At 36.3% G+C, this 12,394-nt stretch overlaps 1 protein-coding gene across 3 annotated transcripts in view; it reads right to left on the bottom strand.

Moving 5' to 3' along the window:
- Window positions 1-12,394, bottom strand: part of LOC123679889 (fibronectin type III domain-containing protein 5) — a 78,081-nt gene that overhangs the window by 22,723 nt on the left and 42,964 nt on the right. For all 3 annotated transcript variants that reach the window (XM_045617439.1, XM_045617440.1, XM_045617441.1), the window contains exon 5: window positions 7,162-7,380. In XM_045617439.1, coding sequence (XP_045473395.1) covers window positions 7,162-7,380 — 219 coding nt within the window. The remainder of the gene's footprint in view (window positions 1-7,161; window positions 7,381-12,394) is intronic.

The following is a 12,394-nucleotide window of genomic DNA, read 5'->3' as shown; positions in this document are numbered from 1 at the left end:
GGCCTTTATCCAGATGAAACAGGAATAGCAGTCAGATATCAACTTCATATACAGAAGAAGCACTAGAAGATATTTATAAACGGATGGTTCATAGGACATTCAAATAAATGGAAAAAAGATACAGGCTATTCTCCTACAGAAAGGAGACTAGAGATCAACTCAATTCCTAAGATATATAGAGTATATATGAAATGGGTAAATGAAGTCAAGTATCTACTAGATAATTCGTATATTGTGTGGATTCGGGAGTGCTGAAAGCTGTAGGAGTCACTTCCGAGAAGAGAACATACTGACACTCACCTGTTTGTACATACTTTCCTGCATCCTATACATCCACGACAACAAGGAGAAATTGACGCGAAATGGAGGCCATACAAGTACATAATAAGATCCCTGAAGCTTTCAAAGTTATGAACAAAAATAAGTTGAAACAAGAAATAAAAAAAAATTTGTACAAAAAAGCCTTCTACACTATGAGTGAGTTTCGGATTAGCCATTTTGAATAGTTTGTCATGTATGTAGGTAATGTTTGTCTTATACTCGATTATTGACTATCAATGTTTTAAGATTTAGCCTGTTTTGAACGTTAATCCATTGGTTTTATTTAATTTATTTTAAATTTTGACTCTATTTATATTTACTTCTAATTATTATAGATTTGATTGAACTTATTTCAACTGCTTTGAACTAGAATTTACTGATGTATTGACGCCCCATGGAATTTGTTGATGGGTTAAAATTATTCACTTGTATTTATTGTGAATGAATAAATAAATAAATAAATAGACTTACATCGAAAACCCATATAAATTACGCAGTGAATGGAACAAACTCAAAAATGAGCAGACTTTACTCACTTATAGGAAAAAAGAGCCAAATGAACCAAAATACGAAACTGAGAATGATCAAGCAATTGCAAGATATCAATTAACATAACGAAAGTACCCGAGATCAACAACGAAGAAACAGGAATTGAGTGAAACCCGAATTGAAATATAGAAAAAAGAAACTTTGCTATGAAAGACATAGGTATACATAAAAACTACAGGGCAGAATTCGTGAAAGAGATGCAAAAAAATTCAAAATGTTAATAGAGGAGAAGGTGGTAATGTGACCCCCGCAGGTATATTGGCCCCCTTCAATATTAGTTACTTCCCACAACGACATCTAGTATTATTTTGGCGCAACGAGATCATTTTAGTGTACTATTGATTTAATAGCCTATAAATCCGCTAGAGGCGGTTGCGTTCGTTCGTCATTTGAACAAGTAGAAACTCGTACCGGCCAAACTTATTTTACTACTGTGAGTTTTATTCCTTAATTGGTAAAACAACTGATCAAATTTGCTGTGGTTTTGAACATTGTGTCGTGACACTGTGGTCTACAGTACTTATAAGGTAAATATGCATTTTTTTAATATTTCATAATGTTTTAGATTGTATATCAAAATATTTTGAATAACTCTAATTTGGCCCCCCGACATTGGTTGTATCATGGCCCCGGGGGCCACATTACAAATAAGACTTGTTAAGCATTTACATATTTTTATTTTGTGATTTCAGATGCCTAGACAAAGCGTATTATCTCCATCTTCGAAGAAGAAACAAAAGACGTGGGACCCTGAACAAATGAAAAAAGCAATCGATGCAGTGAGGCACAAGGTCATGGGATATAAAAAAGCTGAAAAATTGTTTTCGGTGCCTAGATCTACACTGAAACGGTTAGTGAAGGATCCACAAAAGTCTTTAGATTTACTTGTACATAAACCTCTTGGTCGAAAACCTATACTACCACTTAGCTTGGAAGAAAAGTTAGTGGATTATATTTTGTTTATGGAGGCTAGGTACTATGGACTCACTAGGATGGATGTTAGAAAAATGGCTTATCAGCTGGCGGTGAAAAATAATATTCAGAATACATTCAAGAATGATGTAGCAGGGCGAGCTTGGTTGGATCACTTTTTAAGGCGACACAAAGATAAATTATCGTTGCGCAGACCAATGGGGACATCATATGCTCGTGCTAATGGCTTTAACCGTGAAGCAGTCAAGGAGTTTTTCAATATTTTGGAAGCCGAAATGAGTAAAACGAATTATCCTCCCGACAGAATTTTCAATGTCGATGAAACTGGGTTGACTATCGTGCAATCAAAAGTACCACAAGTGTTAGGGAAAAAGGGGAAAAGGCAGATAGGAGCCTTAACTGCTGCTGAACGAGGTTCTTTGTGTACTATTGTCTGCTGCATGAGTGCATCAGGTATGTTTGTGCCCCCTATGATGATTTTTCCAAGGAAAAACTTCACGGATATCTTGATGAAAGGTGCACCTCCTGGAGCGATTGGCAAAGTTCATCCATCTGGTTGGATTCAGTCCAATTTGTTCACTGAATGGTTCAGACACTTCATTGATAAAACTAACCCTAGTGCCGAGTCTCCCATATTACTTATATTTGACGGCCATTACAGTCACACGCGCAACATTGAAATAATAGAGCTTGCTCGTGTAAACCATGTTACGATCATCAGTCTTCCACCTCACACAACTCATAAGCTCCAACCTTTGGACAAGACTTTCATGGGCGCCTTGAAGAGTCACTACAGTGAGGAGATTCGCAAGTTTCTTTTGCACTCTGAAAGAATGCTAAAACCTTACGACATTGCTGAACTTTTTGGACGATCATATCTCAAGAGCACGACAGGAGAAATTGCAGTAAATGGTTTCCGTGCAACAGGCATTTATCCATTTAATCCGCAAGTTTTCAGTGAGGTCGATTTTTTAACGGAAGAATCTCATAGTTCTCTTACTCCTGATAACCAAGAAACAGGCCTTGTTGATGTAGTATCCCAGAGTACTCCAGGAGTGAGCTCTGAAGTACAAGAGCTGCAAAGTAGTTTGATTCTCCCAGAAGACATTCAACCAATCCCTAAGGCAAAGACTCGCACTTCTAATCGTGGAAGAAAGACTACTCGAGCGAACGTTATCACTTCATCGCCATATAAAAACCAATTAACCGAATCATTACAAGTAGCAGAGACTCGTGTAAAAGGGCGCGGACGAGGACGTGGTCGCGGACGTGGACAAGGTGTCAGGCATAATTATGATGGAGCAAGCACAAGTGGAGTTAGTGTACGGCGCAAGAGAGATGTGACACCCAGCAGTAGTTCCGACAGTGACGAAACAAACGTCAATTTTGATGACATAAATCTGAATAGGGTTCCTGACAACGAAAATGTACCCTGTATTTTTTGCGAAACCATTTATACCAATGACAGACCTGGAGAGAAATGGATACAGTGTCAGAGTTGCCAATTATGGGCTCATATTGCCTGTGCAGGTTCAGAAGGGGACTATTATATTTGTGACTTCTGTCGTTAGGTGCCAATACATTTAATGTGACCCCCAGGGGGCCACATAACCATCAGCTGATCTCGAGATGCCAAATTTGATTACTTAAGAATAAATGATAATTTGTATTTCATTTAGCGAGTTTATTTTATTTCATTGTAAGATGTGAATGCACATATAAATACTGAACCCAATATTTTTCATTTCATCTTTTTAATTCCTTTATTTTAGAAATGAACCCTCAAAAGCAAAGTGGGGGGTCACATTACCACCTTCTCCTCTACACAAATAGATGCTCGGAACCTTGAAAACAGCAGGTTGGAATTAAGTAGAGGGTAGATTTTGTTCTTCAAACACTGAGTACCAGTTAGTTAGAGTTAGAAACATCTGAAGATGTTTACCGCAGTAGTAAGAAAAATCGACTTGACCACAGCTACAAAGCCCGCCATATTCAAATTCTATTGAATTCATTTTTTTCCTTAAAAATTAGAGACTAAATTAGCTGAGGCCATCATTTTGTTTTGTGAACTTAAGATGATCACCTCTGCATCTAGCGATAACTTTTTATTTGATTGATTTATTTTTTTAATTTTGCTGATATCTAATTGAAACATGAAATGATGACAAAGTATTGCTACTTTCATCAGATAAATAAAATTACTGTTAGAAAATTGAATTCAAAATACTTGTATTTGTGCCTCTGACTGCCCCCTGAAGAGAAAAATCATCGTGAATTGAAATACTTCAAGCTGTTTTGTGCACACAAGGCAGCACAAGTACAAAACACTGATTATTTGTGCTTGCCTTACTTCGTAAATTCAATAATCTGACTCAATGTCTGAAATATAGCCCATTTCCACGGCTCTTGATGCTCCACAAGTACATTCCAGACGATTCTGCCTTACAATAGGTTTTTTCGTTGGAGTTGTCTTGATTTTCTGGCACTATTCAGAATAATTTTTGATAGTGAATTTTTGTGGTGCATTCTTCGTCAGTTGAATGTTCATCACATGCTAGTTTGAATTAAAATGTGTTTTTGAAAGCATTTTTGATATTTGATAGAAAATATGTAGCTCTAGTAATTATACAAGGCGATTCTTAATTGTTTCATTAAAGTTGTATGGACAAAACAAGGTATTAAAGTGGAATTTTAGCTATAGCTGTAGGCGGAAATTCTATCCTACAATATTTTCAATATTTCGTCATTTCAATTTTAATCGCAAGATATTATTTTTTTTCTAATTAATAAATGGTAATACATTTCGGAATATAACTGAACAAAATGATTCATCACTATAATTATCAAACAAAATTAGATTTTCGTTGAATTCTTTCCACTTTCGGTTCACCAAATGTCACTGATAAAGTGGATCAGACAGTTATTTGCTGTCAGAATCAATGTAGTATTTTAGATGCATTTGGCAGTCAAAATCTAGAAACTGGAGGTGAGAAGAATGAATCTCATTCTGTTATAGTATGAAGTAGAAGGTGTTGATGAAAAAATATTCGGTTTGTACAATATTCAAATTGAGCATGAATAAAAATTGAAAAAAAAAATCCAATCTAAGATTGATGGCAGGAAGTGGAAGAGACAATATTAGAAAATATTTAGGAAACAGGAAACAAATACCTACAATAAATATGATCGAAAAATAGATCAGTATGAAAATGACATTTGATAAAAAATGGAGAATTCTATTTTCATCCAGGATCGAACAGTGGAGAAAAATCTACGGAATCAAATGTTTAAATTGTGATAAATTTTACATAATGCAAACAACTAACTAGATATCTCTAGATAAACGGTAATTAGGTCATATAAAGAACGATGATATCGATTATTCTACTCTTCTAATCAGTTGTGACAAATGGTCATACTATTTCTGGACGGTCCTGAGAAATATTTAAATGTAACATTTTTGAATACGGTAGCAGGTATTTAAATGTTTCGAAATTATACAATTGGTGGTATTGAAATGTTTTAAGGTATAATTTGTTCGAAAACTACGCATGAGGTTAATGATCAGGAATTATATTTTCAATTTATTTGGGGACCTTCAGTTTCTGAAAATGAAAACATTGCTGTCGAAACGGCGTAAAGTGTGTTTTCAACTTCAAAGTAGATCGAATATTGAAAATTATTCAATTTAGTGTATTCTGAGAGCTATGTATTTACACACATCATCAAATATCTTGCTCCCCCTAGGTTTCCTTAGAAATTAACAATCTGAGTTCTGGAAATGAGATGAATATTTTCCCCTATCTCAACTGCAATATATTTGATGGAAAATCTTTGTTTGTTCCTTTTTGCTTTATGCAGGATGAGACAAAATATGAAAAATGAGAATAAATCTAAATTTATCGATTTTTTATTTTTGATTTATTATAGTTTTTCCACAACTGAATCCAAATTCAATAGTTCGTATTACCACCTCTTCTTTCAATCAAATCTCCATGACGCCTATGCATCCCACGAATCAAGTCATTAATGACATTTTCAGGCATATCGTTCCATTCTTCCTGAAGGGCTAAACTCAATTCCTGAAAAGTTGAAGGTGGGTTTTGGTGATTGGATATTGCTCTCCCTAAGTAATCCCATACGTTCTCAATTGGATTAATGTCTGGTGAGTTAGCTGGTCAGTTCATTCTCTGGATGTTGTTCTCTTGTAGAATGTTTTGAACCCTTCGAGTGCAGTGTTGTGGGGCGTTATCATCCTGATAAATGAGATTATCCCAAAATTCGTTGCGTTGAACAACAATGACTAATGATGTTCTTTTCAGCACATTATTGATCCGTCTTGAAAGGGCACAACTTCCCCGGCGAAATTGAGTCGTTCTAGTCTGCCTGGACCTCCACAAACCATTTCTCGTCGACTATCACTTTGTAAACCGAATCGTGACTCGCCCGAAAAAAGTACGTTGCGTGATTGTGGTAAAAGCCTGTCTTGGTGGTGTTCTGCCCATTGCCGACGGGTAGCTCTATGTCCAGGTCATAGCCAAGATACCTTTGATGGTCTTCTTGCCCTTAAATTTGACGAATGCAACCGTCTGCTTATGGTACTGGTAGAGACTACCCGTCTATAGGTCCTCCAAAAATGACTTTCAGTTACCATTCGATTACTTCAAGTGAAATTTGCAGTAGAATGGTCTTCCTTTGCAGATGTTACTCTGGGTCGACCAGGCATCGGTCTCCGGACAACGGTGCAGGTTTCCAGGAAAAGGGCCAGTATGTGCCTTACTTAAGTCAGTGGAATATTCAAACGTTGAGCAATCTGGTGGTTTGACAAAGGTTCTTGATGTAGGGCTTCTATTCTTGCCCGGTCAATTTGAGAAATTGGATATTTCAGCGTTTTCCTCGAAATATTCTTAATATAACAACTCTCATTATTTGCAGAAAACTGATTAACTTCGAATACACCTCTATTCTCCCGAACAAGAAACATTTTTTACTGGTTTATTTTTTTCTGATAAGATAGTGAAGCAAAAAATTGACATGTTAGATTCATCAAGTTGAGAGTTGATAGGGGAGGCCAAGACTTTTGACGATGTATGTATTCAACTTTGAATTTTGAAATCTCTCAAACAGATACCTACCTTTTGATATTTGTGAATTGACTCAATTAAAACCCTGTATTCTGTGTTGAATATCAAATGTTCAAAATGAAATAATTAGAGAATTAGCTAGCATATGATGAACAGATTGAGTGAACCTTATCAATCCGATCTATACATATAGGTTTCATTTAGAAAATGTTCACTTGTGTAAATGAAGAAGATAACTGTCAAAGTTAAATTGTAGTTGTAGAGAACATATTACCTGTTGACACGTTTGTTCTCCATGATGGTTACATGTATTACCCGTAGCGACTGCCGCTGCGCACGCAGCAGTACCAGGTACTTTAAGCTGTTCATGCTTATAATCTGGCTGATAGGGAAGAAGCATTCTTATTTTACCCCAACGGTTGAAGAATAAGGCGATTGCTCCAACCCAAACGAGTAGCACTAAAAGAACTATGCCTATTTCTACACCTCGCACCTGAAAATAAATATGAAAATTAAATTACACAATGCTTTCTACATTCAGTTTCAAAACTAGATTATTTAAGTACAAGGTGTCCCCAATTCGAAAGTATCCCATCCTTTCTTCGAAATAATAAGATATTAAAAAGCAAATCATAAATATCTTGATTCGTTCTCGAGGAAGTTTATGAAAAATGACTGTTTCAAATATTTCGCTATATCTTGGTTTCTGTTCGATATATTTAAAAAATTCTTAAACTAATTTTTTCCAGTAATTTTTATGGTTCATATGATATTTTATTATGATTATGATTTATATCGTAGAAATCAATTACTGTGTTGAAGTATTTTAGTTTATGGAAGCGTTTGTCTACCGAACAGATCGCTCTAACATTAGGTGTACAACTTTTCTTCCGCCGTTTTACAATAGATTGCTGTAGTGTAGTCAAAATGAATATATCGTAGATACAATAAGCCATCGAAATATTAGTCGATTTGTGTCTGCATCATAAAGTTATTCTCGATTAAACGTGTCAGTTTACGAGCCAAATTCCCGTCATTTGCAAGAGGATTTAATTTTCTGCTTTATTATGAAGAAATCTGTGTTGTGGCTCATTGAATGCTCTCAAATACATATGGTGAGGCCGCTTTTAGTGGAAGAACGCGCCGGGAGTGGTTTCAACGCTTCAGGAAAGGTGATTTTGACGTTGAAGACCAGTGGAAGAGAGAAGGTTTTCAAAGATGCAGAACTGGAGACATTACTTGATCAAAACTCATGTCAAACGCAACAAGAACTGGCAGGATCATTTGGAGTGACGCGACAAGCCATTCCAGAACTCTTGAAAATCATAGGAATGATTCACAAAAAAGAAAACTGGGTGCTATACGAGTTGAAGCCGAGATATGTTGAACGGCGTTTGTTTGATTGTGAACAGCTGCTCGCAAGGCAAAGACGAAAGGAATTTCTGCATCGCATTGTGACTGGAGACGTGAAATGGGTTCATTACGAAAATCCCAAGCACAGAAAATCATGGGGATATCCCGGCCATGCTTTCACGTCAACGGCCAAACCGATTATTCATGGTTTCAAGTATTTGGTGGGACCAGATCGACGTAATGTATTAGGAGTTGTTAAAACTGACTGATACAATCAAAGGTGATCGTTATCGAACGCAATTAATGCGTTTAAGCCTAGTATTGAAAGATAAATGGCCGCAATACAACGAGATATATGATAAAAAGATTTTACAGTAAGACAATGCTCGACGCCATGTTGCGAAAGTGGTCAAGAAATACTTGGAAACGTTGAAATGGGGAGTCCTAACCCACCTGCCTTATTCTCCATACGTTGTTCCCACTTGTTTCGATCAATGGCCTGGCTGACTAGCACTTCCGGTCTTATGAAGAAGTAAAAATTGTATCGATTCGTGGGTCGCTTCAAAAGATGAACAGTTTTTTCAACTCGGGATTCGTACACTGCCCGAAAGATGGGAGAAAGTGTTGGCTAACGATGGACAATACTTTAAATCTTAAATGAACAACCAGTTTTTCACAAAAAAGCCTCGAATCTTCGAAGAAAATGGCGGAAGCAAAGTTGTACGCCTATGTATTTCTCAACAATGCCTGTAATTTTCGAATTTTGATCCAGGAATAGTCTTAAACAATGAGCTTAACTCAATAATGGCGAATATGTGGTCAAATTATATTATGTCCGTCCGTAAACCACAATATCAACTGTATCAATTGTTATGTTAAGATGTTAAGATTATCAGATGTTATCATTTCCTGGGCAAGATTAATTGATATTAAAAACGAATTGAGAAGGTACAACAGTTTCATTTAGTTGAAATACCATTTACGAATTCAAGAAATATTAGGTTACAAGATATCTTGTTAGAGTGGATTGTTTATTTGTAGCAATGAGTGAACAAAGAACTAGAAATGAATCATTCGACAATTGTAACTGTTGCATTTTCAATTGCTTTCCAAGGAGAGAAAATCCAGGACTTTACACGTTCATAGATTTCCAAAAAGAGATTGTAAATGGACCGGAAAAAAGCACAACCTGAAAATTTTCAAATTTCTAGGGGCTAACGTTCAAAAGTTATCGTGTAAACGGACGGGCAGAGTAGAATTTGAGGACGGATTGGTCATCAGAGTCTCGAACCTTATGTTTTGGTTTGAGACCATTTCTGAATTCTTCATTTATTTTTTATTTTATATGCGTCTGGAAAGTTTTGGCCTCCGGTTATGAAACGTTGTATAAACTAGGTGAGTCAGCAGTCTAGGGAAACATAAAAGAAATAATGCATATTGCATTCGATATCAAGCAAGCATTAATACTGACTTTGCCTAACACGCCTGCAAGAAATGAATAATTTACGCTTCGTCAATAGTTTTCTATTGAACATTCTTGAATCGATACCTTCGTTATTCTTTCAATTGCAGTTTTTGTGTTCATATCATCGCTGTAATCGAAATCAAAATAATAATACCGCAGCATTTGCTTTATGTACGGCGAGGAAATTATTCTATTATACTTATTATAGTGTATTTTGCGGAGTTTCATTCAAGGCTGAATTGCACAACTGTTAATTTTGGATGTTTTGATAGGAAAGGAAGGTTATTCAATGAATTTACAGTATGTATCCCCATAAACTGGATATAGTCGTGTAGATGAGAGCTAGAGAATCAATTTTGCCTTATGACATACATATACTAACTGACAAAGAAACTGCAACACCCAGAAGGAGCTGTTTGAATTTGAATTATTTTGGTAAAACAAAGATAGCATAGCAAGGAGTAAATGATTGAAATTTAGAAAAAAAAAAACGAAAGGTAAACAATTTTTTTTGATAAATTTGTTAATGATGTGTTTGTCCACCGCGATTATCTATACACTCCCTAACACGTCTCGGCATTGATGCGATAAGATGGCCTATTTCTTCTTGAGGGATACTATCCCAAGCTAACTGTGCTTCATGTCTCAGAGCCGCCAAAATCCGTGAGGGCTGGGGTAAATTTTCAAGCCTTCTACCCATGATGTCTCAAACATGCTCTATGGGTGAAAGATCGGGGGATCTGGGCGGCCATGGCAAAAGATTCACATGGGTCGCTTCGAAAAAGTTTAAACTAACACTGGCAACATGAGGTCGGGCATTATCTTGCTGAAATATTGTATTCTCGAGCCGGTTAAGGTAAGGGAGAAGGAAAGGGAGATGGCTCCACTATTTCTTGAAGGTAACGAAGCGCTGTCACGTTACCTCGAATAAAGACTAAAGGTGACCTACATGCATGTGCATTATCACCCCAAACCATAATGCCTACTGTCAGTTGTACATGACGCTCAACATCAAACTGAGGTTCACGTCTTTCTCCCTGACGTCGTCTAACCCTTCTTCGGCCATTATGTGCACCCAAGGAGAATCGAAATTCATCAGAAAAGGCGACCTGATGCCATTCTACATTTCAATGTTGACGTTCTCTGCACCACTGTAATCGTTGCCGACGATGCTCATCTGCAGTGGTAACACAAGATGATGTCGATAATGATGCAATCCAAAAGAGCTTATCCGGCAGTAAACGATTCAGATAGTTACAGGATGGCGTTGTTTTCTTCAAACCACTCATCAGCCAAAGATCGAGACTAAACATAAACTTTGGATCTCCTCGAACAGCTGGTTTGTTGTTAAATTTAAAAAACTTGTAAAAAACGACTACGATATTCAAGTAAAAAAAAAATGTTAACATGAAAAAACCTTCACGATTGTTTTATTTGCATTATTTACCTCTTTGTAATACTATCTATGTTTTATAAAAAAAAAAAAAAATAAAATTTAAACAGCTCTTTCTGGGTGTTGCAGTTACTTTGACAGCTAGTTTAAATCCAGTTTTCGAAGCATAAGTGAGATACTCAGATATTTCTGAGCAATATTATATTGAGTGTGGTCAGTTAAGTTTCAGGTTTTTCTTCTCAGTTTTGTTTTTTTTCTTTGAGATCAACGAGTAAAACAATCGGAATATGCGGATGAACCATTTTTTAAATTTGAATGCGCCCACGCCCAACACTAGTTAATTGTTAATTTGATATGAAAAATGGAAAATATTCTAATATAATGGACTGTGGTATGTAATAATAAAAGCTCTTATAATTTTCAAGAAGGCTTATTTGGAAATAGTGAAAATTAATCGTTTCTCGTATATTTTGCATTCCATTCTTAGGAATCAACATTCTGATGGAAGAATTGAAAAAAAAATCGAGAAGCCGCCCCAAGTGATAATAAAATTCGACAACGTTTAGCAAAGCGAATGTCGAAAAGCTTGATGAGTGCATGTGTTTTTTAGCGTCAATAACTCGTAAAGAGCACTATGCGATATCTGGATATTAATGAGTATAATGCCAGATGCGGCACCTTTTATGGTTTTTGATGTTAATTGAATTTGTAAGTATTGCTTGCTGACCTGTTGATGACCGAATTAAATCTCATTCTGTACTTTGAATTTCTACACATGTGAAATTTATTGATCGAGCTTGATATTTCACCCTAGAATTGTGCCGACCTAGGCGACCGCCTACCCTGCCTCCCTCCTAGCGACGGCCCTGTCAATAAGTTCAAATCAGCCCAGTCAGCAAAATGCGACGTAAACGATAATAATTTGACTTTAATTCTTGCACGATCTGTATTTCATAGAGACGTTAGCCTAGATCCTTACATTAAATTTTCCACGTAGTCGAAGGACAAAGGTCAACAAGTTGAGAACGGCGACGTATCGACATTTCGACGTCTTCTTCAACACTTCGCGCTACAACAGCAATATTCTCTTCTTTGTCTTGTTGATGGTTTTGAATTGAAAATACTGAGAAGAGTAAAACTAATGCGAAAACGACCAATAACTGCATGAATTGGTTGCTCACTAGGCTTATTCTGTTGAACTTGAAATAGACGAAGTGCTCTATGAACTTAACGAAAAGATAAATTTTTTTCAAAGTGAATTTCCACAATTTGAAAGTGTTGTTCTGACGATAAAAG

This window comes from Harmonia axyridis, chromosome 5, assembly GCF_914767665.1.
Source record: "Harmonia axyridis chromosome 5, icHarAxyr1.1, whole genome shotgun sequence".
NCBI lineage: Eukaryota > Metazoa > Arthropoda > Insecta > Coleoptera > Coccinellidae > Harmonia > Harmonia axyridis.
The sequence above is the reverse complement of the archived record's forward strand: the minus strand, read 5'-3'. Positions and strand labels throughout refer to the sequence as shown.